At 40.2% G+C, this 26,976-nt stretch overlaps 1 protein-coding gene across 3 annotated transcripts; it reads right to left on the bottom strand.

Moving 5' to 3' along the window:
- Positions 1 to 8,518: 8,518 nt before the first annotated feature.
- Positions 8,519 to 24,956, bottom strand: ZNF286A (zinc finger protein 286A). 3 transcript variants are annotated; one of them, XM_044921647.1, is made up of 5 exons: positions 24,898 to 24,904; positions 23,196 to 23,284; positions 19,383 to 19,497; positions 18,085 to 18,177; positions 8,519 to 9,776 (listed from the first exon to the last, which is right to left on the bottom strand). In XM_044921647.1, the coding sequence occupies exons 1-5, from the start codon at positions 24,902 to 24,904 to the stop codon at positions 8,545 to 8,547; spliced, it is 1,536 nt and encodes a 511-aa protein (XP_044777582.1). In that variant the 3' UTR covers positions 8,519 to 8,544. The 3 variants fall into 3 exon arrangements, with proteins under 3 accessions (XP_044777582.1, XP_021550305.1, XP_044777583.1); XM_021694630.1 differs by lacking the exon at positions 24,898 to 24,904 and adding an exon at positions 24,249 to 24,330; XM_044921648.1 differs by lacking the exon at positions 19,383 to 19,497 and having other exon boundaries at positions 24,898 to 24,956.
- Positions 24,957 to 26,976: the final 2,020 nt, after the last annotated feature.

The raw sequence follows: 26,976 nt of genomic DNA, 5'->3' as shown, positions 1-26,976 counted from the left end.
ATTTTGGTTTAAAAAGAAGCAAATGGGGCGCCTGGGTGGCTCAGTTGGTTAAGCAACTGCCTTCGGCTCAGGTCATGATCCTGGAGTCCCGGGATTGAGTCCCGCATCGGGCTCCCTGCTCAGCAGGGAGTCTGCTTCTCCCTCTGACCCTCCACCCTCTCATGCTCTCTCTCTATCATTCTCTCTCTCTCAATAAATAAATAAATAAAATCTTAAAAAAAATAAAATAAAAAGAACCAAATGTTTCTTCCTGAGCTTTATCATTATGGAATATACTGTAAGCATGCATTCTCTGTTTTGTAAGATATGGTATGTTTCTGATCACCAATTCTAGTGCGTGGGGGTTTTTTTGTTTTTGTTTTTTGTATACATCCAAACAATTCTCAGACACCAGGTGGGTGTCCTATAATTTAACTCAATTCTGATACAATTACCTGGAGATAGCCTCAGATTCCAGAGGCTAAGGGCTCAGTCCTATAAGACTGCTCCTAGCTTCAGTTGCCAATCACAAATCCAGGTTGTCACCTGTGCTTAGATTGGAGGTTCCAATGACCCTCTCCTTGGGTTCAATTACTTTGCTAGAGCCACTCACAGAACTCAGCCATTTCACTCATTAGATCACCAGTTTATTATAAAAGGATATAACTCAGGAACAGCCAGATGGAAGAGATGCACAGGGCAAGGGGTAGGGGAAAGGGCGTAGAGCTTCTATATCCCGTCCAAGCATACCACCTTCCCCAAAACTTCCCATTTCCACCAAACTGGGTTTGGGTTTTTATGGAGGCTTTGTTACATAGGCACAATTGATTAAATCATTGGCCGCTGATGACTGATTCAACCTCTAGCCTTTGTCCTTCCCAAGGTCAAGGGGGGTGGGGCCAACAGTTCCAATCTGTGAACCTCCTTAGGTGCTGTCCAAAAGTCATTAACACAACAAAAGACTGTTATCACTCTCATCACTTAGGAAATTCCAAGGGTTTGAGGAACTCTGCCAGAAATGAGGACAAAGACCAAAAATATATATTTCTTATTATAAATCACAGTATCACACTTGGGTTTGCTTTCTCACCGAGGGCTTAGTTAATCTAAACTTACGGTTTTACTTATCTGCTAAGTTATATTACTTCCACATGTTTAAGATTATGAAAAACTTAACACTGGTGTTCAATTCCCTTGAATTATACTTGTGACAGACTTTTTGATATCAACAGTAAATGTGTTGCTCTGTAGTTAGCTTATATATAATTTCCAAAGGACCTTAACCTTAGTTAACTTTAAAGCCTAGAACTGATAATAAAATGAATGAATTGGATTTTGTAGCATGTGTCTACACACATACACGCACATTGTTGCTGAACCAACTGACTCACCTCACTGGCAGGAAGCAGAAGCTGGACCTGCACTTGCTTTGTCTTCCTTTGCGTTTTTCCTTCAGTTTCTCTGATTCGTGGGATGCAGGTGTGTGTTGAGCTCCAGGATGAAGGGCCCTGCCTTCTGCAGGACACCCTGATCACCGAGGTCAGAGGCAGGAAGAAAGGACACAGGTTTCAGTCTGTTGGTATGAGGTCCTAGCTCATGCTCACGGGATTCCAGCCTATCTGTGATCTTCCCCTGTTTACTGCCTGTGGACTTTAAGCATCAGACACAGATACTGTGACTGTATTCAGCCTCCACAATTCCCAGTGCAGGTCTCTTTTCAGATACCAATCAGTGCTCCCCAGGAGAGGATCCATGACTTTCTGGCTGACAGCAGATTTCCCATTACATTCAGGAAGGGTCATTGCTGGGATCCAGGGAATACACATGGGCCTTGTCTTGATGGCCACCGTGGCAACCACAGTAGTCTTTATTATGCCCTCTCTGTGATACTGGAACATAAAAATTCTTTTCTGATACTAAGATCACATAAAATAATGAAAGAAAAACCTGAAATGAGAGTTTTGATGGCCTGTGCTTCTAAGAAATCGAATGTTCTACAGAGATAATGAAGAAACAACTTTTCTGATGTCTCCACTAATTGTCACAGGTTGGACTCTTCTGTGAAAGCAGTTTCACTGATGGGTGTGGATAGCTAGCTCAACTTTCAACTAAAAGATTACAGATTCAGCAAACTGTAAACATAATTGTCCTTCTACACTCAAATGACATTATATCAGATAGTTGTGGATGTTCAAAAAATATATATCTATATATTTGTAAATGTAAGCTGAATAATTGAAATGCTTCAGCTTGGAATCCTTTGGGTGACTATTTTTCATAAAATGGAAATGATATTAAGATTGCAAAGTCTCATAATTTACCTTATTTGTCCTAATAGTAAAAATGTATTCAAATGCATTTATTGAAGAATAACACGCATACCAAAAAGCACAGGCATAAAGCACAACTCTAATACTCAGTGATGTATCACAAAGTGAATACGCCCTTGTAACTACAACATAGTTCAAGGAAATAAAACTAGCAACCCAGAAGCCCATCTCCTGATAGTCCTCAACCACTATCCATTCTATCTTGCCAGAGCTAACAGTCATCTAGTTTTTAACACCAGAGGTTAGTATTGCCTGTTTTTATAAATTTGCGTATTTAGAACCATACAGCAGGAATTATTCTGTGTGTGAGTTCTTTTGCTCAGCATTATATTTGTGACGCTCATCCATGTGGTCTCATGGAGCAATTCATTCATTCTCACTGCGGTGTGGTCTTTTTATGAATATACCAGTTATCAGTTCTGCTGTTGATGGACATCTGGTTTGTTTACAGGTTGGGGCTATTAGCAATGATGCAACCATGAGCATTCTTGTTGGGTTTCTTTTGTTGCACATGCAATCAATATCTTAGTTAAGTACGGACCAACATGTGAAATTACTTGGTCTGAGTCACTGCATATATTCAAATTACATGTCACTAAACAGTTTTCCAAAGGCGTTTGACCAATACGCAACTCAATGACTAGTGTAAGAGAGTTCTAATTATTACACATCTTCTTGTTTTGATGGCCACAGTAGAAATCATGATAGGCATAGCTATTCCTTCTACACAATAGTGGAAATTACTTGTGTCGGTTTTTCTCATTTTAGCTATTCTGGTTAGTAAGTATGGTATTTCATCTTTATTTATTTTGATCATTTAATTATTAAAAGACCTGAGTATGTTTTTTATGTTTCTTAAAAATTTATATATACTGTTTTTAAGGGTCTGTGCAAATTTTCTGCACAATTTGTGTGCTATTCATCTTTCTAAATGATTTTAAAGAATTAAAAACATAAATTATTGAGTTTTTTTTTTTTCAGTTAAATATGAAAGTGTCTTCTCCCATTCAAAAATTTATTAATGGAAAATCTTTGGATACTTAGATAGGTTTTAAGTAAGACAGAAAAAAGTCTTTTAACATAGTTGCATTGTCTGTACTTTTGCCTTTTATTTATATATATGTTATAGCATGGGTCTGATTTTGGGTCCTGTTAGTGTATCTGTCTACTTAAAATGTTTTTACTTGGAAATAATCTGAAACTGACAGAAGTTGTATTATAAGGACAAAGGATATCTATGTTCCCTTCAGATTCACTTATAAACATTTTATCCTATTTGTCTTATCATTTAGTCTCTCTATATATACATATTTTTTCTGAATCATTTGAGAGTAAAGTGCATGCATTATGCTTCATCCCCTTACGTACTTCAATGTGCATTTCCCAATAATAAGGATATCATTTTACATAACCATGGTATAGTTATCAGCTTCAATAAATTTAACATGGACGTAATACTTTTATCCACTCTACTGCTTGTATTCCAGTTTGAAAAATTGAACCAATAATGTTCAGTGATCAATCAGCATGATCTCCAGCAAAGCTGAGAAATAGCCTTGGGGATTTTGCTGGAGCTATTTAGAAAGAAGTATTCTCCTTGGGATTGTAAATGCTTAGAGCCATACTAACTTGGAATTGCCAGTAGATGTATTTGTCATCACTGGAAAAGACTGATGAGAATACAGCCCATACAGAAAAAAACAGAGCAGAGATGGAGGTAAATAGTCCTTGATCAAGGAATGCCTGAGTCTCTAGTTTCACTCCTGATTCCTCAGACACATGAACTTTTCTGACACCATAGTAATGTTTATGGGTGAATTAGGGGGAGTGGGGAGGAGAGTGAAGTATGCACATTTTATGTATAGTCACCTCAATCTAAGGGCAGATTATCTGGTTTATGGACGAACAGAGGTTAAAAAATTTAAAGAACAATTCAGTGAAAACATCTGATCTTTTGAGTGCATCAGTTGGAACTACAAGGTAATCCACAGATGTCGTGTTATATGTATTACTACAGGGGCACACCCTTCCCTTTTGCCACTAAAACCTATGGTGAGGGACAGCTCATGTGGTTCTGGATCCAAGATTGCCCCATTGGGACCTAAAAAGATAGGTAAGGAAAGGGAGAAAGCAGGGACGAAGAGCTTCCAACTTGAGTCCTGTTGTGATATTAAAAAGTGAAAACTCATGGGGCACCTGGGTGGCTCAGCCGGTTAAGCGTCTGCCTTCGGCTCAGGTCATGATCTCAGAGTCCTGGGATCGAGCCCTGCGTTGGGCTCCCTGCTCTGCGGGAAGCCTGCTTCTCCCTCTCCCACTCCCCCTGCTTGTGTTCCCTCTCTCCTGTTTCTCTGCAAATATATAAATAAAATCTCTAAAAAAAATAAAAAGTGAAAACTCATCTAGGAAAATAGTTATTAGAAACTTTTGATAGACAATTGACTAGTCAGTTGCTGACTAATTTGAGTACTGTTTGGTGTTCTTATACAGTACTATTGCTTTAATACTTTGGGTGATGTAACATTGTCCTCCCAAAAGCCAGATGTAATTTAAAATTTACACTAAATCAGTCTACCTGATCTTGTCTAGTTTTAACGGTACTTTTTACAGTTACCCCTGCTAAATGAGTGGTGTCTTTTTCCCCATTACCCCCTCTTAAGTGAGTGGCGCCTGCACTTGGCCTGAGGACTCAACACCATTTGGTAGACACAACCTTCCTCTACTCTTTAACCTTTTTGCAGAGACATGGGCTATGGAGGGAATTCCCCAACCCATGTCTTCTGAAGTTGTGAAGCCCAGATGAACAATTAGAAATGTGACTGGTTTCCCGAATGCTACAGAGATAGTTTATGGTTGGTCTATCTTTGCCTCTTAAACTATGCTTAAATTAGGAAACTTTAGAAATGATTTACAAAAGTTTCTGACAAATATATAAACATCTTTATTGACAGTGGACCAATAAGAGCAGTCAAATTTAGTTTATAGGTAACCAAAAACATTTGAAAAGTAGAACATTAAAACTTCCAAAATTCATGTTGGAGTACAAATAGTCACATTGAACGTCAAACATAAACAGAACAAATATGGAAATGTTAAGGGCCAGGGTTCCCAGTAACACTAACTCAGAGCAAGTCTCTTAACGCTATTTAAACTGCAATTAAATTACAAACTTGAGTCTCTGCAACTATCAGATAGTTCCTGGTTAAGGGAACTCAGAAGGGGGAAAAAAAAGCCGATTTCCCAGGGTCTCAAGGAGGCTGTGTAGGGAGCAGCACCAGATGGAAGCAAGAGCAGAAAGAGAAGCCCTTTCTCTATGACACGCTGGACAGGAGGATGGTGACAGTTCTTCATTGGTAAACAAAAGGTGTGGAAGACACATTCATTCTTTTTTTCTTTTCTTTTTTTTTTTTAAGATTTTATTTATTTGACAGGGAGAGATAGTGAGAGCAGGAACACAAGCAGGGGGAGTGGGAGAGGGAGAAGCAGGCTTCCCGCGGAGCAGGGAGCCCGATGCGGGACTCGATCCCAGGACCCTGGGATCGTGACCTGAGCCGAAGGCAGATGCTTAACGACTGAGCCACCCAGGCGCCCGACACATTCATTCTTAATTTCTACCTGATTGATGCTTAGCCACTATTGCAGACTGAGTTTGTATCTCCCCAAATTGATCTTGAAACCTAATCCCCAGTGTGATGGGACTAGGAGGTGGGTCCTCTTGGAAGGTGAATAGGTCATGAGGGCAGAATTCTCAGGAAAAGGGTTAGTTGCCCTTGAAAAAGAGGCCCCAGAGCCCCCTTACCCTTTCACCATGTGACGACCTAACAAAAAGATGGTGGTCCCTGAACCAGAAAACAGGCCCTCGCCACACACTGAACCTGGTGGTGCCTTGATCTTGGGACTCTCCAGTCTCCAGAACTGTGAGAATGTTTATAAAGCCACTCAGTCTGTGGTGAGTTGTTTCGTTGTAGCAGTCCAAATGGACTGATGTTTCATTAAAATACATATATATGTATATATTTACAAACATATACAGGCTAGCTGTTTAATTTATTGTGAGGTCTTTGACATGCATTGTCTTATTTAATCCTCACAACCTTGTAAGAGAGGGATGATTTATTCCCATCTTACAGATGAAGACCCTGAGACTTAGAGACAGCAAGTAGTAAGATCAAATAAATGCTAATTGGAGGTGGTAGAATTCAAACTCAGCTCTGAAAAGTCTAAGTGATCTTATTTTGTGAGTCAAATTTTGGCCCCCAAATGATGAATTTATTTTCACTCAAGTGTTTGGCACATAGAGAAATATCAAGTATTTTAGGCTTTGGAGGACATAACGTCTGCTGCAACTACTCGACTCTGACGTTGTAGCACAAATAAATGTAAATGAACGAGTGTGGTCAAGATCCAACTAAACATCATTTAGAGATAAAGGCAGGAGGCCGGACTTGGTCATGGGTCCAGGTCATAGTCTGTTGGTTCCTACTTTTGAACATGAATATGGAGTATTAAGGTGAAGAGAGCTGAGTGAGCACCTTTCCCTTTACGTTGTTCCTGTGTCACCCTCCTACCCTGACCCCTCAGTCCCTGAGCCTTCCCACCCACCTCCACCCCCGACATGTTTTTTGTTCTTTCCAAAACCTCTCCCCAGTCCTTTCAGCCCCATTTCCTATTGTTTTAATTTCCATCATGGCTGGATTTAACCCATTCATCCTTAATGATCTTGCTCTAAACTCTATTCCTCTACTTCTCAGTAATACAACTAAGGTTTACAGAGAAGGAATTATAAAAAATAACAGAGATAATATGGAGAAGGCAAGAGCATGGACTGGTTGTTGAATGTTCATAAAGGATAGAACTTAGAAGAGAAAGAAGAAACCTGTAACTATTTTCCTTCTATCTTTTCTATACTCTTCTTTTCATAGAGTAACAATAAAAACTGACATTTGTATACTGTTTTGCTAAATATTTATTTGAACTTTTGCTTCTGTGTTTCTAATCCCATCACTGGTTTTTGGTCACCCATGTAACTTATCATGTGGTTTCATGCCTTTTCTACCTTTTTTAGGGCTCTGGGATATAGCCCAACAAACATATAGGGAGAACAGTAACAACAACAAAAAATGTGGGTAGACATGAAAGCCAGAGAAACGGCAACCTCTTCTTCATAGAGGGAAGCTGTTATCCTCCAGTGAGTTACTGTCCTGTGAACTATTTTCCATATTTGACAGGAAAGTGTGTCCTTGGGTCTCAGAGTTGCTTCAGTTCTCCTTCTTGACTAGGACCCTAAATATAATAACACATTGAACTCATCAACTTTTCAGACCCTCAACATCCTAGGGGCTTTTTCTCAAAGTGACAAAGCATAGTTTACAGAAAGCAGAATAACTGTAAATGAATGAGTTGGAAATGAAATATTCCTAATACCTGATTATAGAAAAACCAAGGACTCATTCAATGCCAAGGATAAGAAAAGAGGCATTTGATTGAAAACTGCAGTTAAGATTTTGACCCATTCTTAACTTCAGGGAAATTCCAAGGAAGTAGAAAATGAAAATCTACATAGCAGAGGGATAACAATGATCTAAACTTATGACCAGCAGAATCCAAGTGAACACAACTTAGAACCTGCAATACAGTCTATTTCTGTTCATCAAATTAGACAGTAGCCTTTGGGGGAGGGAGGGAATCCAAAGCATATTTCAACTCTTAATCTTCACATTTTACAGCTAATGTAAAAGAATTAACCCTTCCTGGAGAAATGACAGTAGCTGTGCATCTGGAGCTCTCCTTTGGATCCAAAGAGGAACAACTCTGTGTCTTCCTGAAGATAGAGATAGGAGTCCTCTACCTACGTTTACAAATAAGAATTTCCTTACCGAGTGAGATGCTATAACAAGGCTTTCATGTGACAAAAAGAGGGAGAAACCAGATTTCACAAGGATCAGATTGCTATCCACTCCCAAGGATTTCTTGAATTTCCATGAAAGGGTTATTTGGTAGTGGTGGTGGGGGATGGGGATCAAAATTTGAGATCCCTGACCAGAAGTTTTCGTAATGATCAAATCAATGGATATAAGGAACTTTCTGTCTATGGCTCAAAACTACGTGTTATGCAAGTAAAAGCAGACGCATAAAGAATTGGTCCTCGAGCAGCATTTTACGGGTGTTCCACCTAAACACTCAGGTAATTTAACACAGTGATAAAGCCAACTTACATTTCTTCACATTCAGTAGTTTTTCAGAGTTGCTCTTCAGTATGAATTCTTTGATGTCTGATGAGGGATGAACTGCACTTAAAGCTTTTCCCACATTCATCACATCTGTAGGGCTTCTCCCCAGTATGAGTTCTCTGGTGTTGAATAAGAGCTGATGAATGAATGAAGGCTTTCCCACATTCATTACATTTGTATGGTTTCTTTCCAATATGAATTCTTTGATGTTTAGCAAAATTTGAGCTCCGGCTGAAGGTTTTCCCACATTCGTTACACTCGTAGGGTTTCTCTCCAGTATGAATTCTCTGATGCTGAACAAGATGTGTGCTCTGACTAAAGGTTTTTCCACATTCGCTACATTCATATGGCTTTTCTCCAGTATGAACTCTCTGATGTTTAGTAAGGGATGAGCAATGGCTGAAGGCTTTCCCGCATTCCTGACATTTATAGGGTTTCTCTCCAGTATGAGTTCGTTGATGTTTAATGAGAGCTGATGAATGAATGAAAGCTTTATCACATTCATTACATTCATAAGGCTTCACTCCAGTATGAATCAACTGATGCTGCACAAGATGTGTACTTCGATTAAAACCTTTTCCACATTCATTGCATTCATAGGGTCTCTCTCCAATGTGAATTCGCTGATGTATCGCAAGGGATGAGCTTTCTGTGAAGGCTTTCTTGCATTCACTGCATTCAAAGAGAATTCTAGTATGAGTTCTCTGATGTTTAGTTAAATTAGCTCTGTGGCTAAAAGATTTCCCACATTCACTGCAGCTATAGGGCTTCTCTCCAGTATGCACTCTCTGGTGTCGAATAAGCACTGAATGGTACGTGAAGAGTTCACCACAATCGTTGCATTTATGAGGTTTTTTTTCTTTACAGGTTCTTTGCTTTTTCATTAAGTTTGATTTCTGTTTCAACCTTTTTTCAAGTGTATGGAAGGCATAGGATCCTTTGGGAGCTCTGTCTTGAGTGAGAAGAACAGATTTCTGACTCAAGTTTTTCCAATATACATCATGCTCATGAGCTCTTCCTTCAGGGAGTGAATTCACATGAGTGAACATTTCTCTCAAGTGTCTCTCCTGATTTCCTTGCTGATTCTCTAACCAATTTTCACATTCAAGAGTTGTTTCCAAGTTGGAGTCACAGACACTATTCCTTGTCAGTCTGTCTATTATTGCAGCCTGGCATGATTCTTCTTTGGAAATATCTTGCACTGAAGTTGAATCTTTGCCCTCAGGTTTAGTCTCCAGATCTGAAAGAAATTGGAAATGGAAATTTCCTTTGTTTTCAGTGCTCAACAGAAGACAGTTCTGTAACAGCTATTAAAGATGAAAGGCATGCTTCCGAAGAGTAAGTGGGTCTGACTTTTTAAGATGACTTGCGAAGAGAAGCAAATGGAAGGAAAGAAATGCACAGTATATGTGGAGAAAATGAGTAGACCTTATCCAGGATAGTCAAAAGGGGGGAAAAGATGACCAGAAATACAGGAGAAGGAGAGATACAGATGAAGCAATATATCACTGGATGAGCAGGAAAAGAGCACACTAGATCAGAAGAGGGAAGGAACAAATTCTTACTGAATACCTACTGCTGTAATAAATATAGTTATCACTTTAGTGTATAGGACATTATGACTTCTAGGTTTCCAGCCATCCAGTCCTACTCATGTCCAAATATGCATTCCATTTCCAGTTTAATCTTCCCTAACAATGTTTTTATAATACATCTCTGATCAAAAATCTCCTATGATCTCCCAAAGATATAATGGCAAATATGATATTATATGTACACAAGGCTACTCATTGTTAACACTGAGATAGCAAAAGACTGGTAACATCTCAATATCGATTTTAGAGAGCTGATTAAATACACTATGATGTAGACATAAAATGCAACTTTTATTAAAACATCAGAAAGATCTCCATATATAGATATGAAGTTATTGCCAGGATACATAAAATAATTTTTTAAAAAATGAGCAAGCTGAAAGTGTGTATGGTTTGCTACTCTTTATGTAGAAAAAATGGGGGGGGAGATACAAATATATGTACATATTTGGTTATATTTTCAAAAACCAAGGACGGACAAATGAAATAGTAATAAAAATGGTTGCCTATAGGGAAAGTATCAGAATAGAGGAGAGAGAGCAGGGATGGAAGCTAGACCTCTCTAAATATATCTAATATATTAGAATTTTTATATCTAATATAAAACTACTTTATAAAGCTAAAATAATTTAAAGAGTGTGGTGGGTCAAAGGAATAGATAGATCAATGAAACAGAAGAGCAACTTCAGAAATAGTTGCGCATATACAATTAAAAACAATACAAAGGTGATATTTCAGTCAGTCAACAAAAGATAATTTGTTTTCCAACAAATGGTGCTACGACAACTGATTACACATTTAGAAGAAAATTAAGTTAGATCTGTCCCTCATTCTATACAGCCAAATGAATTCTATTACTTCACCAAGCTACTCTTCTATCCATTTATTCAATAGTTATCCACTGAATATCTACCATATGCTCGGCTCTGTGCTAGGCACTAGGGAAAGACACATGCACACGAGGGGAGAGAGAATTCAGTCTAACATTCACAAATGCATATAAAAATGCACCTGTCATAATTAAGGCAAAGTATGGAGGAATAAACGGCAAATGACCCTATGAAAAAATGTAAGAGGGGAAATCTAGGGAAATGAGGGGAGACTTACTCTGAGGAAGTAAATCACTGAGCTGAAATGAAAGTGGGGTTGGAGTTCAGGTGAGTGTTGCAGATAATTGGCACAAAAGCACAGAGGTGAGCATTCCAGGGAGAGGAAATGATATGAACCAAAGCGCCAAGGTGAGAGGAACATACAAGGGAAGCAGTGGTTGAGAGCATGGACTCTGGAATCTGAATGCATGAAGATAATCCCAGCTCTGCTACTTACAAGCTGTGTGACCTAGGGCAAATTATTTAATCTCTTTCAGTTTCTTTATGCGTAAGATGGGCAGTAACAGTACCTACTTCATGAGAAATAATGACAATACCTACCTTAAAAAGCATTAAAGGAGTGTAAACCACTAAAATTTCTGACACAGTGTAAGTGCTAATAGTCTGACGTAATAAGGCTGGTATAGGGATGTAGGTAGAAATCCTAAAGTATGGTCCATAAACCCCCGGGAAGCCAGAAGTTCAAAATTATCTTCAATATGATGTTTAGATGTTCTTTGCCTCTTTCAATGTCTTGTCATTGGCACTGTTGCAAAAGTAATCATGGTAAAACTGCTTACGACTTAGCACAAATCAGGACAATGACAACAAACTTACTAGCAGCTGTATTCTTCCCCTGCCATGTATGCTCAGTTAAGAAAAAAAGGTGCCAGTTTCACTTAAAAATGTCTCAGGAAACAGTAAACACTACTGATTTCATTAAATTTCAAGCCTTGAGTATATGTCCTCTTAAAATTCGGAATTGATGAAATAGAAAATATTCATAAAGCAATTCTGTTCATATCAAAGTATGCTGGTGTCTTGAAGAAAACCACTTGTGGGATCATTTGACCTGTGAGCTGAACTAGCCACTTTCTTCATGGACCACAATTTTTACTTGGAAGAATGACTGACAGACAAAATATGTTATCCAAGTTGAGTATTTGACATTTTCTCAGAAATGAACAAAGTGAGCTTGTCACTTCAAGGAAAACAACAGTATTCAATAAAATTGCAGCTTTTGGGCAGAAATAAGAATTTTGGAAAACTTGTATCTGCTCTGGAGAGCTTGGTAGCTTCTGAATCCTTAAAGACTTTTCTGATAAGGTCAGTGGTGATATTAAAAGTTGTGATTTAAAAAACACTACATAATCTAATGTGTCAATACTTAGGAGATCTGCATAACTCAGTGCACCAGTATTTTCCAGAAGATCAGTAGATTTTAACAAGAGTACGAAAAATTCATGGATCTGGTTCCAGATGCCACATTATATCTGATCTTTAAGAAAGTAACACTTGCCCAGGGGCACCTGGGTGGCTCAACTGGTTAAGTGTCCAACTCTTGATTTTGGCTCAGGTCATGATCTCAGGGTCCTGGGACTGAGCCCCATGTTGGGCTCCACACTCAGTGGGGAGTCTGCTTGAGGATTCTCTCCCTCTGCCCCTCCCCCTGCTCACAGGCACGCACGTGCACGCTCTCTCAAATAAATCTTAAAAAAAAAAAAAAGAATTTAATACTCGCCCAGTTTTGCTGTAGTATCACAGTAGCCACACTTATCTGAAAAAGCTATGAAATACCTCTCCCTTTTCCAACTATATATTGGTGTGAGGCTGGATTTCCTTCATACAAGTCAACCAAAACAACACATCACAGCAAACTGCATTCAGAAGCAGGAGTGAGAATATAGATTTGCAAAAATGTAAAACAATGCATTCTCGTCAATGAATTTTTTTTGTAGCAAATAGGTGTTTTTATAAAAATTGTATTATTTGTGTTAACATGAAATGGGTTTTGTTATTTTTAAATGACTTAATAGTTTAATTTTTTTAAATTTTCATTTCTAATACAGTAAGTGTTGGTAAATATAACCAAAACATAAAATATAAGTACATAAAAAAAAGCTCTTTAGGATCCTCAGTAATTTGAAACGTGTGATGCCAAAGTACTTAAGAACCGCTATGCTAGAGTACAAAAACAGGGAGAGTAGGTGTGAGATTAGGATGGAATAATGAGTAAAAGCCAGATTTTATAAGACTGTGTAGGCCTCAAGGGTTTTGGTTGTTATCCTAAGAGCAATGGGAAGACACTGGAATGTTTTAAGCAAAAGGATGACACCACCAGATTTGTATTTTGAAACCATCACTCTCATTGTGATATAAAAGACTGGTGTACTTCATCTAAAACGAATGATGTAATGTATGGGGATTAACATAAGAATAAAAAAAATTAAAAAAAATAAAAAAATAAAAAAATAAAAGACTGGTGTAAATCTATGTGGACAAAGGTAGAATCGAAATTATCACAGTGGTCCAGGCAAACAAGAGAGAGATGGAGGGATGCTAACAATGAAAAAAATATTTACAGTATGATTGGATAAATGCAAAGTTGAACTGGATTAAGAAAGAGAGGAGAGTGTAAAAACTGTTCACAGATTTCTGGCTTCTGCAATTTGATAAGACAGAGTGTCATTAAGACAATAACTGGAAAAGGACCCTACTGGGAGGATGGAGAATTTGGGCCTATATCAGGCACTCAGTTATTTATTTATTTATTTATTTATTTATTTATTTATTTATTTAAGAGAGAGCACACATGAGTGGCAGGAGGCGGAGAGGGAGAGGAAGAATCCACGCTGGGCTGGATCTCACAACTGTGAGATCATGACCTGAGCAGAAATCAAGAGTCGTAGGCTTAACCAAGAGCCACCCAGATGCCCCCAAGCAATCAGTTTTAAACATGCTCTATTGAGGCATCTTTAACATAAGCACATGGAGACATCAAATAGTTACACAAATGTTTAGAACAGGAGGCCAGAGGAGATATGTAGGCTGGAAATACAAATTTGGGATTCATCTAGATAAAGCTGATAATTTGGTTGTGGGAGAAAACAGCGGCTGCAAACAGGTGACCAGCGGGACAAATCTGACCCTCAGACATGTTTTGTTTGGCCCACACTATTTATAGAAATTTTTGAGATTGGTGACAACATTTAACAATGGGGAGATTTCACATAGAAATTCAAATTTCGGGTTTCTCTTGGAAAAAACTAGAAGCATACTGCATGACAATAACCAACTGGAGCAAAGACTGGCAATTATAGCTTGCTGCTATTTTTCTAAATAAAGTTTTATTGCAACACAACCATACCCATTCATTTATGAACTAAGACTGCTTTCCATACTACCATGGCAGACTGAGGAGTTGCAGCAGAGGCCATATGTCTCACAAGATAAATTATTCACTATCTAGCCCTTTGCATAAAAAAATTTGCCAGCTTTTGAGCTAGAGCTATTGGAAGAATGGCCACTCCTTTCGGTTGAGGTGTGTGTTCTTCCAGTTTATCAGTGCCACCCTGCTTACCTTGCTTGCTTCACTCTGATAGGTTACCTGCTGTCCCATGTAGACACTCAAGTTTATGATTCCAAGTATACAGAGGGATGAGAGATTAAAACGAAGCCTTGAGCAATTCAAACATTCAATTGTTCAGAAAAGAAAGCTAAGAAGATACGACCAGAGAAGAGGCGATTCCAAATGGATTAAGGATTTAAAAGAAAAATTAAAGGACAAATATAAGAGAACAGAAGCAAATATTTCTTTGATCTTGGAGGGAGAACTTTTGAAGCACTAATCAAAAATCAGAAAACTTAGAAGATTGTAATGCATTAAATTTGTACATTAAAAAGCACAGCAAAACCGAAGAGTAAAAATTAGAAAAAATGTCTGACAAGGAATATATGCCTCATGTATGAAGAGTTCTAGATCATTCAGAAAATGGCAATATCTCCCACATAAAAAGGGAGAAGGGTGGTGAATAGGCAAGTCACAAAAACTGACAGGCCTACAAGGGGAAACAGACATAATCGATAATCACAGGGGAAGATTTTAAAACTCAGTATTCCAAAGAACAAGAAGATTTTAAAAAGCAGAATATTAAAGCAAGATTTCCTTTTAGAGACATACATACTATAAAGTATAATAATTCAAACAACATGTTAGTGCAGCACAGATAGACAAATAAACCAGAGAGCCTAGAAACAGACCGAAGTATAAATAGGACAGGAGTTACCAGAATTGGTGTTACAAATCTGTGACAAAATGTAGATTTTTCAATAAACAATGCTGGACTATCAGCTTTAAGCATGGAAAAAAGATAAAAGTAGTTCCTTATTCACACAATAAGCAAAAAAGCCCCAAGAGGACCTACCTGTAAGACAAAACTTGAACATTTTATTTTTATTTTATTTTTTTAAAGATTTTATTTACTCATTTGAGAGAGAGACAGAGAGAGTACAAGCAAGGGGAGAGGCTGAGAGGGGGGGAGAAGCAGGCTCCCCACTGAGCCGGGAGCCCAACACAGGGCTTGATCCCAGGACCTGGAGATCACAACCCGAGCCGAAGGCAGATGCCCAACCATCTGAGCCACCCAGGCGCCCCAAAACTTGAACGTTTTAGAATAAAGTACAGATTGTCTTCCTGACACTGGAATAAGGAAGACAATTCAGGAAAAAAGGTAAACCATTAAAAAAAGGAGAGAAATCTGATAACATTAAAATTTTTAAATTATTTTTTTTAAAGATTTTATTTATTTATTTGAGAGAGAGAGCACAAGCAGGGGAAGTGGCAGGCAGAGGGAGAGGGAGAAGCAGGCTTCCCGCTGAGCAGGGAGCCTGATGCGGGGCTCAATCCCAGGACCCCGGGATTATGACCTGAGCCAAAGGCAGCCACTTAACCGAGTGAGCCACCCAGGCGCCTCTAAAGTTTTTAAATTCTGTATGCATAAGACACCTTAAAATAGAATAAGCCACAGATAAAAACAACCATTTTTTTCTCACCAGTTTGTAATGGTACCTCTGTCATATAGTACTATTTAAAATGTATAAAGAACTCCCAACAAATCAAGAGAAAGATGTGAATGGCCCAATTTCAAAAAACAAGACAAAGGATATGAACAGGTAATTTACAAAAGAGGAAGCCTGAATAACTAACAAGCATATGAAGTACTCAAACTCATTCATAACCAGAGAAATGTAAATTAAAAAACATGAAATTTCATTTCATACCCAATAGACTGCTGCAAATTACTAAATCTGATAGCATCAACTGTTTACCAGGATGGTGGAAGGACCTTGGCAGGTCCTAATAAAGCTCAACATGAGATGATACTTTAAGATCCAGAGTTATTCTGATTATGTACCTAAACCAACTCTCAAGATGAATACAAAGAGCCAACAAAACGATGATCGTTGCGACTCTTATTAACGGCAAAGGTAAAACAAGCCATTTAATTTATTCACACAATGGACTTACTCCACAGCAGTTAAAATAAATGCAATTCATCTGTTTTAACATGGATTACTATCAAAATACAAGGTGAAGTTTAAAAAAAAAAAACTGGATCACAAAATAAAAAGTATAACATAATACTATATATACGTAATTGTTTTTTGATATGCGTGTATGTATATGTACACACGCACATTAGAATGATGTGCCCCAACTAGTTACTTCTAGGGAGAAAGCAAGTAAAAGGTCTTTAACTAAATCTGTAAATTTTTTCTTTCTTTTTTCTTTTTAAGAAACTTTGTTTTTTTAAAGATTTTATTTATTTATTTATTTATTTATTTTAGAGGGCACAAGTTAGGGGAGGGGCACAGGGAGAAGGAGAGAATCTCAAGCAGACTCTGCACTCGCAGACACGGGGCTCGATCTCATGACCCTGAGATCATGACCTCAACTGAAATCAAGAGTCCGATGCTTAACTGACTATACCACTCAGGCACCCCAACGGTTAGCGGTTTTTAACAGTCTTTTTTTTTTTTTTTTAAAGATTTTATTTATTTATTTGAGAGAGAGAATGAAACAGAGAGCATGAGAGGGGGGAGGGTCAGAGAGAGAGGCAGACTCCCTGCTGAGCAGGGAGCCCAACGTGGGACTCGATCCCGGGACTCCAGGATCATGACCTGAGCCGAAGGCAGTCGCTTAACCAACTGAGCCACCCAGGCGCCCCTAACAATCTTTTAATTAAGGTATGTACATTTTTTAAAAAATTTAATGGGATTACACACTTAATAGGCTATAGCATCGTATAAACCTAATTTTCACAGGCAATGGGAAATTAAAAAATTAATTTGAATTCCTTTATTGCAATACTTGCTTTACTCTGGTGGTCTGGAACCAAACCCACACTATCTCCAAGGTATGCCTGTTTGTGTTCGCCAGAAGACATATAAAAGAATATACACAGCAGCACTATTCATATAGCCCCAAACTGGAAACCTCCCTGATGCCCATCTTAAGAGAATGGATAAACTGGTATACTGACATAATAAAAGTCTGCACAACAAAAAGAATGAACTACAACTACATGCAATAACATGGCTGTATCTCACAGTAAGGTTCAGTGAAGAAAGCCAGATGCTGGAACATAGTTCAGGAACAGCCAAAACTAATCTATGGTGTTAGAAGTTAGGATAAGGTTACCCTTGGAAGGAATGAAGCGACAAAAGTACTTCTAGGCTGGTAAGGTTGCTTCTTGATCTGGACACTAGTTATATGAATGTGTCCATTTGTGAAAATTCACAGAACTGTACAGTTATATTTTTACTTTATATTGCAAAACAGAGGAAAGAAACAATGGCAAAACAAGCAAATTATTAGCGTATGTTTGATTTTGACAGTGAATACCTGTTACTTTTTCCCCCAACTTTTATACTATTTAAAATGCTCTATCACTTAAAATAAGACAATTAAAAAAATAAATGCACATAGGCATTTCTAATATTCTTTCCTAAGCACTGAAAAGCGCCCCCTTTACACTGTCCTGCAGGGCTATTATTTCTGAAGACTCCCATGTGTCTGACTCACCCGAATAGCTGCTTTTGGGGGCTTTTCTCTCAAGCATCAATGGTTCTTTTCCATTCTCCAAATTGTAGTTCTCAGGTTTGGAAACTGGAAGCCCTGCTCGTTTAAAAAAAGAAAGAGCAAAAAGCAAGAGGACTTAATAACAGGACTTAACTATTTGTGATGGGCACAAAGATCTATTCTATAGCATAGACTCAACTCTCTGATCTATAAAGACAGGTCAGGAATGAGGGAGGATGGGTCTCTGAATGAAGCTTAAAATATTTGCAGCAAGTCTGTGTCTGGTAAGGAGCTTATATGCATTGGAAAAGGCAAATGTTTTTGCCTGTCAAAAAGAAGAGAACTTCTCAGGGCGCCTGGCTGGTTCAGTCCATACAGCACGTGACCCTTGATCTCAGGGTCATGAGTTCAAGCCTTACATTGGGCATAGAGCTTACTTTAAAAAAAAAGAGAGAGAAGATAATTTCTCTTTCTCTATTGAGTAAGTTCCAGGGAGACACTGCAGGTGAGTCCTTAGCTTCAGGAAGAAATGGAGAAAGTGGGACCTCCGTGGCAGCACCCAAAAGTTGTGACCGTGGTGACTAGAGTTTTTGTCTTCTTTCTAATGGTTTTTCCCTTTCTTCCTTCTTCAGTAACCAGAACCCACTTTCTTAGGGAATTTATTACATAAGCACAAAAGTAATTCAAGGCAAAAACATTCAACTGGAAAATAATGGCAACAAACTAAGGGTCCAGATATAATTTATAATGTTCATGTATAAATATCACTGGGAAGAGTTAACACAGTTTCTTCTACCCCCCATATGAACACATATGTGTGCACACGCATGTGCGCACATGCACACCCCCTGGAGAGGTGAGCACAAGATCCACACTGGCCGGAGAGTACTCTCTCTAACTGGAAGAATCATGTAACCTCAGAGCTGCCAAAGTCCATCTTTGCCATATGCGGAGATCCTAAGAATAAAGCTAATACAGGGCAAAGCCAAGCCACGTGTTTAAAAAAATTAAGAAAATTTCTGTCAATACATATGATTCCCTGAATCAAGATTTGTTATCCCCTTTAAGCCAGTGTGAATTAGGTTTCTATCATTCGAATCCAAAGAATTTTGATACAAAACCAGCACAGACATTTCACCAAGAACCTAGGGCAGAAACAGATTTTCTCTGGGCCCAAAGGGATCAATACTTTATGATTTCTGAATGCAAAAGTGAAGGCTTCGTTAAGCTATTTCACTTTCAATAATGTAATGATGTCCCCATACGCGAATTCCAGAGTCACGATGAGAACCCATCCTTACAAAGCGAGACCAGGTTCCTATAGTTCTCCAGCATCACCTCCCTTTGTGCAGGATCCAGCTTCCCCCACTCCTCTGGGGTAAAATCCATGGCCACGTCCTTGAATGTCACTGATGCCTAAGACATAAACATACTTTTGTTCACCATCTCTCACTTGACAGACTCAATTTCACCCCCCCAGTTTCTGCTGGCCCTAGATAGATGCATAAGCTATACACAGGATGGGAAATGACTGCGATAAATGACAAGCATTCTAATGTATTCAGATTTGGAATACTCTATGTATAAGTCACTGGGTATCAATCAAATGCCAGGCACACTGTGCTGGAGTCGGTATGAGAACCCAAAGAAGTAAGACTATGGTTTCTCTGTTGAGACTATCATTTTTCTGGGGAATAAAGAGTTAAAACATGAACCAATGGACCAATGCAATTTGGCAAAGTAAACAGAATTCAGGCAGAGGAAAAAGGCATGTCTGAGTCATTCTCCTTGCGAGTCCTCAACAAAAATGTAAAGAATCAATCTAGCCAATCAGAAGATGAACTGAAATACAGAACCTGCAAATGTGAAGAAGTCATGCAATGAAAAGAACGGCAGCGAGCACCAAATCCAGTCACGCACGGAATTCAAGGCAAAAACCATTAAACTGGAAACCAACAGGAACAAATTAATTGAATGTACAGATATAAATGTTCCTGTGTAAATTTCATAGGATCAAGCTTATATAACACAAAATATAGAAATTAAAATAAGTGAGGTAAATGTTAACTTTCGGAGAATCTGAGTGGAGAGTATATGAAAAATCTTTTTACTATTTACATATTTAAGTCTAAAATTATTTCAAAATAAAGTTCCCAAAGTGGAAAGAATCTGAGATTTAAATAACAAGAATAAAAACAAGACAAAACAAAACCAAGAATCATCCTTGGAAAATAAAATATAAAAATCATTAAGTAGCCACTGAGTAGATATTATGAGGAAAAATGACCTTGATCCTATAATCTGCATATCTATACCTAAAATGACACTCGATAGAAATTAATTTCCAAACCATTAAAAGAAAAAAAACAGAACAAAAATGCAAACGATTGCACAAAAGGCAGGAAATACAAAAGAATAAAGAAAGCATAATAAACAGAATTATAAAAATCACATGGCAAGAAAAATTTGAAACATAAAAGTAGTTAATATGGGGGCACCTGGGTGACTCAGTCGGTTAAGGGCTAAGCGTCTGCCTTCGGCTCAGGTCATGATCCCAGGGTCCTGGGATTGAGCCCCCATATCAGGCTCCTTACTCAGTGGGGAGCCTGCTTCTTTCCCTCCCTCTGCCGCTCCCCCTGTTTGTACTCTCTCTCTGTCAAATAAATAAAATCTTTTTTAAAAAAAATAATTAATATGAATTAGTTCATTTACCTTATAAAATGGGTTTTTTAAAAAAAACACATCCTGTTTACAGAAAGGACACTCAAACAAAAATCCCAAAGCTGGGGATAAGAAGGAAGTGGAAAGAGATATACACCAAACTGTTACCCTCAGTAGGGAGAGGGGGAGGGCTGAATTTGGGGAGGTAAGTAATACTATCTTTACCTTTATATTTATATATGTCTGTGCTGTTCACCTGGTTACAGTGAGCAAGAATTAAAACTTTAATATTTTTAAAAATCTAGTAAGTTAAAGATTAAAAACAAAACAGCCCAGGCAAATTCTAGTAAGAAAGGTAGTTGTTGGGCGCCTGGGTGGCTCAGTTGGTTAAGCGACTGCCTTCGGCTCAGGTCATGATCCTGGAGTTCCTGGATCGAGTCCCGCATCGGGCTCCCTGCTCGGCAGGGAGTCTGCTTCTCCCTCTCCCACTCCCCGTTTGTGTTCCCTCTCTCGCTGTGTCTTTCTCTGTCAAATAAATAAATAAAATCTTAAAAAAAAAAAAAAAGAAAGGTAGTTGTTAACATCAAACAAAATCTAATGCAATGTGGAAAAGTGTTTTTTGTTTTTTTTTTCCATAAAAGATTTAATCCACCCTGAAGCTGTAACAGTCTTGAATTCATTATCAAGGTGCTGAAATATATAAAGCATTCACCCTCCCTCTGTACCTACACCCTGATTCTCCTCTGGCCCCTACGCTTGGCAGGTAGTACCAATTCCAACCCCGACTCATGGGTGGGATATGTGTGTGTATGAGTGTGTGCAGGTATATTCCCTAGGTCTCACCAATTAATTAGAGAGTTACAATTATATGTGGCCCATATGGTGCCAGAATGTACCTAATACCCATTCAAGAGTTAATTCCAGGACTTGAGCTGGAATGACTAGGAGAGAAGATGCTTTTTTCCCTCTGGTCTTCAACACGGGAAGATGTAAGCCTATATTAGTTAGGAACAGGCACTAGGGAAAAAAAGTCTGCTTGAGAGCAAAATCCAATGAGAGGGGGAAAAAAAAAGCTCAATGAAATGGAGAGACTATGTACTAATATTACTGTTTGGGTTCTATTTCTAGCCATACCCGGATTTTTCAGTTATGTTACTCAATAACTCTTTTTGCTTAAGCCAGTTTGAATTTTCATGAGCTGCAACTTAAAACCTCTTGACTGATACAGTCTTCAATACTCATGTAAGGCAGTTGAGAAACCAATGGAAATAAGCAAGTATATAAGGATCCTGAGGAGGGGCTCCTGGCTGGCTTGGTCGGAAGAGCGTATGACTCTTGATCTTGGGGTTGTGAGTTCGAGCCCCATGTTGGGTGTGGAGATTGCTTAAATAAAAAAAAATTAAAAAAAAAAAAAGGGTCCTGAGAAGTCACTTTTCAAACAGTACCAATATGCAATGTCTACTTTTTACACTCTGGATTATAGCAGCAAAAAGAAAGGCTAACAGAGGTATGCCACACACATCATGGAGAGCTCTTTTCTCCTACCCAACTTTTTTTCATAAAAATGTTCAAATATACAAAAAATTGAGAGACTAACACACTATTCACCCATATAGTACAAGCACCACTCAAATCCAACAATTCTTGATATATATTCTCTTGGTGGGGGAGGATTGGAAAGTAAGCTGCAGACATAACACTTCACCTCTAACATACTTTAGCGTTCATCATCTTGGAGGGCTGGGTTCTAACTCTTTAAATTAAACCTTCCACAGGCTTTCCCTTTCTAGCACTTCCTTGAACTATTTGAATACTTGTTTTCATAATTCACTTCAGCATTTAAGGTGCTTTCTTAATTTTCTATTTAATACTCATATGTGTGTTGTTTCCCTTAGACAAACGTATTTTAATAGATACGTGCCACAGTTACTTTTATTTTTTATTTATTTATTTTTTAAAGATTTTATTTATTTATTTGACAGACACAGCAAGACGGGGAACACAAGCAGGGGGAGTGGGAGAGGGAGAAGCAGGCTTCCCGCCAAGCAGGGAGCCTGATGCGGGGCTCAATCCCAGAACTCTGGGATCATGACCTGAGCTGAAGGCAAACGCTTAACAACTGAGCCACCCAGGCGCCCCCCAAATTTACTTTTAAAATAGTTTCCTATGTTATCCAAGCACAGAAATAAGCATAAAAGTTCAAAGAAGGGCAATGCTTTCTACATGCCCATTGAATGACGATAAATACTAGGCCGAGAAGGTACTGTGGGTACGTAGAAGACATTTTCTACCGAGTCCATTAGATACCCAAGTAGTCCCTTAGAACTGGAACCCAACTCTCTATTATATGGGCTCTAGTGGACAAAGAAACTCCACCTCAAAAACAAGGGAGTGCATCTGTACTCCCAGAAATAAGGGGGTATTTTTAATAACCAGTAGAGACTCACACTCACCTGGGATCTGGCTGTGAGGCGCAGAGCTGCCACTTCTCCCTCTTCTGTGCTCTGCTCTTGGGAAAAGGGAGAATCCTGGGAAGACAGAGCTAAGGGCAAGAAAGCAGTAATGATGGGGCCCTAGATCCATCTTGTGACTCAGATTTACAAGTCTAAAATTCCCTCCACCATACTCACCGTGCTCCCTACAAACACTGTAAGGGAAGGGAGCCCCAAACAACCCAGGATCCCAGGATCATGAAGAAATGTCCAGAAGTGTTGCTACTCAGGACTTAAATTCACTCAGTTGCTATGATTCTAACACATTCTGGAAAGATGGCACTCTCTGTTCTAGAAATAAAACTAAGTCAGTTTTCTCCCTGAGCTTAATGTCCATATCAGAAAAACAGGCTCAATAGTTTACAAAAATCACCCTGCAGGCTTATTTAAAACGAAGACTGCTGCATCCCACCTCCAAATAATTATCATTAGTTGAGTCTGCGGCAATCTAGAAATCTAACAGGCGCTCAGGAAGGTAATCCTGATGTAGGTTACAGACCAAACTTCAACAAAGACTGCTCTAGTAAACTGGAAGTCAGTCACCGACTTCTAGGCCCGTTTTCTCCTATATAACACAAAAAATGATTTGCTCATTGAAATCACATGGTAATCGTGCAAAGTGGCATAAAAGGTGTGGAAAATATTTTTGCCAACCAAAAAGCTAAATTCTCAGACCCATGATTGAGGCTTGGTTGGCATAAGCATCTGGGAGGAAGAATGTGTGAGAAAAAGTAATCGAGGCTATGCTCACGCCTTACAAGCTAACCTTCCGCTCGGATTCTGGGGGTGGCTTTGAAGGGTCCATTGTGCGCCCAGCTGGAGAGGAGAGGGGGGGGTGGATCCCACACCAAGCCCTTCGTGCTCCCTCCAAGAGCCCATCGGTCCCCCAGACAAAGGAGACGGACGGCCCTCTCCGCCAAGAGCCACCTCCTGGGAGGCAACTGATTTCCCTTCAGGAGGAAAGAATTTCGCCCTTCCACAACACAAGTTCAACAACACTCCAGCAACTCTTACCTCTCTTCTCGGGCATGTTGGCCAAGTCGGTCTCCATGATCACCACCTGCTCCCGGTTCTGAATATTCCGATCCCCCCCCCTCCCCGCCCCAGTTCAGACTTCTCCAGGCAGAATAGTGAGAAGCCCCCGCGGCCTCGTCGTCCTCCTTCCTGCCTTCCCTCCCGGGGCTCTACTGGAAGGCTTCGTTCGATCAGGTCGGGTCGGACTTCTTCCTCACTCTCGAGCCTGGCTCGGTCCTACGAGGCTGGAACCTGGAAACCCGGGGACAGCATCCCTGAGGCTGGGTGCCAGGTGCCTGTCCCTGCCGCCTGCAGCTGTCCCTGAGGGCACCGAGCGGCTGCGAGGGACCAGCCAGGTACCAGGCGCGCAGACAAATCCCGCCGCGCTCCGGGCTCTCCCCAAAGCCCCGCAACGGCCCCGCGCCCCGCCCCTCGCGCACCCGCCGGCACAGCGCTCGCACCCGCGTCCCGGGGAGGCGGCAGCCGCGGGCGGGATTCGGGCCGGAGCGCGAAGGGATGGGGCTCATGGTCCGCCTTCGAGGCCCCTTCCACAAACGCTCACTCCAGCCCCGACTCGGCACGAACTGATGCCCCCGGGGCCACCATCAGACCTGAGCCGAGAAGAGCGCCATGGGAACGTCCAACTCACCTCCCATCCCGGGCCTGACAAAGGCTACGAACTTCTTGGGCCAGCTCGGAGTCGCGCATGCGTAAGAAGGAGGGGGCAAGGCTGGCAGGCCTCAGCCAGCCCCGGAACTACGAATCCCAGAAGCCCCTGGGGGTGGCCAGACTCCGTTTCTCTGCAGGTGGGAGCACACGTGGCGCGGCTGGGAGAATCGAAGGAGCCGTGGTCTCCTTCCCTCTCGCGAGAGTATCGGACCACATCGCTGGTGTGGGATTCACCCGAGAGAGCGCGAACGCCAGGGAGACGGAGCCGAGTTAGTGGCGGTACCCGAGCTTTGTCTGTTCGTGGGACTGCAGCGCAGTGCTTAGGGCTGCTGAGGAGCTCAACCCTAATGACTCAACTGTAAGCTGTATTACAGTATATGGCTTTTCCCATATTTTTGTCCTCCCCAGACTCATCCTTTGCCTTCCAACAATGTGATAGGTGTATTTTTGGGAACAGCAGATTGTCACTGCTTTGTGATACCGGAAATTAACTTGTGTGAAATAGATGAGTTGAAAAGACTCAGCCAGTTTCAACAACTTGGAGCAACGCATTCTTTGCAGCCATAGAAATTAAATTTATCACAAGAGGTTGTTCAATGGAGCATGGTTAGTCTCTAATTCTGCTCTTGCGGTAACCTACCCACCCAAACTCTAAAACACCTAAACTGCTCTTCCTCTTCTCAGTGAATTGTTTTCACTGTCCACAAACCCACTTGCAATAGCCAGAACCAGAATATCCTCAACTCTTCCTTTTCACTGTCTATTTATCTCCAGGTCCTATTTATTATATTTTTAAACAACCCTCCCATTTGTCCATCTCTCTCTGTTCCCACTGGCATTACCTTATTTCTGGCTACCCCCATTTCACTAGGATTACACTCAGTCTCCTAAGTGATTTCCCTAACTCCAGTTTTCTTTCCCAGTGGTCCATTCTCCACACTTTCTGGCCAGTGATCATTCTAGAGCAAGAACCTAATGTAACTTTACTGCTTAAAACTTTTGAAATGGCTTTCAAAAATTTGGGGGAAAGATGATTTTTAGTCCCCATGAGAAGGCACCCCTTCTCTGGCTCCCATAATCTGATGTGGCTCCCACCCTTGTGTAATCCCCTCTTCTTGAGTATGAATAGGGCCTGTGACTCACTGTTAAACAATTGAACACAACAAAGGTGACATGTCTAATGCTTCTTGGTTGGAGACTCCTTCCTGGCTTTGATGAAGCAAGAGTTGATGTTGGGGGGACTCACATGACAAGGAACTATTGGTGGACTTCAACCAACAGCCAGCAAGAACCTAAACCCTGTCAACAACCTCCTGGTGCTTGGAAGTGGGTCATTGCTGGTAGAGTCCTCACATGAGAACCCGGTCCTGGCTGACACTTAAATAACTGGCTGCAGAGGACCCACTTAAGCTGTGCTCAGACCTCACCCACAGATACTGGGTGATAATAAATGTATGCTGTTTTGAGCCACTAAGTATATAGTAATATTGCTATGCAAAGAAAAGTTTACTAATACAGCATCCTAACATAAGTGGCTAGCTCTTTTCCCAAAACCCAACCCGAATATCCTTTGGAAGGAGGGAAGTTGTTGGATTGAGAAACTTTTGAAAAATTGATTGGAATCCCTCTGGAAGATAGGTGGCTACAGTTGGTCCTAGGAGTGTGTGTGCATGTGTGTGTGTGTGTTGGTGTAGGTAGGGAGGTCATGGCAGCAGCAATGGAAGACAGATGCTACAAGGAGACTGCAGGGAGTGGGGGTGCTTTTTGGTATTTTGTTGTGCTCCTTTCCATCTACTCCCACATTGCCCTGGGTAAGTCTTTGCCCACTCCTTCACCATTGCACAGGGTAGCCCTAGAGCTGGGCTGGGTTTTATTGAGCTTTCTCCTACACTGACACACACACACACACACACACACACTGAGCCAGGCGATTACTGTAAAAAAAAAAGAGGTAGAGATAGAGAGGTTCTCTGAGGGATAAGATCATCTGGTAGGAAGAGAGTGGTAAATGCCATAGGTTCTCTGCTTTTAAAATAACTCAAATCCCCCTAAGTACTCC

The sequence above is a fragment of the Neomonachus schauinslandi genome, chromosome 15 (assembly GCF_002201575.2).
Source record: "Neomonachus schauinslandi chromosome 15, ASM220157v2, whole genome shotgun sequence".
Lineage (NCBI taxonomy): Eukaryota > Metazoa > Chordata > Mammalia > Carnivora > Phocidae > Neomonachus > Neomonachus schauinslandi.
The sequence above is the reverse complement of the archived record's forward strand: the minus strand, read 5'-3'. Positions and strand labels throughout refer to the sequence as shown.

What these genes read in the sequence shown, in the direction of transcription:
- ZNF286A (XM_021694630.1), bottom strand. Translation starts at nt 24,285, where the DNA reads ATGGAGACCGACTTGGCCAACATGCCCGAGAAGAGAG. An exon ending in CAACATGCCCGAGAAGAGAG is followed by an intron (nt 23,285 to 24,248) that starts GTAAGAGTTGCT and finishes TCTTGCCCTTAG; the next exon opens with CTCTGTCTTCCCAGGATTCT. An exon ending in GCCTCACAGCCAGATCCCAG is followed by an intron (nt 19,498 to 23,195) that starts GTGAGTGTGAGT and finishes TTTATGTCTTAG; the next exon opens with GCATCAGTGACATTCAAGGA.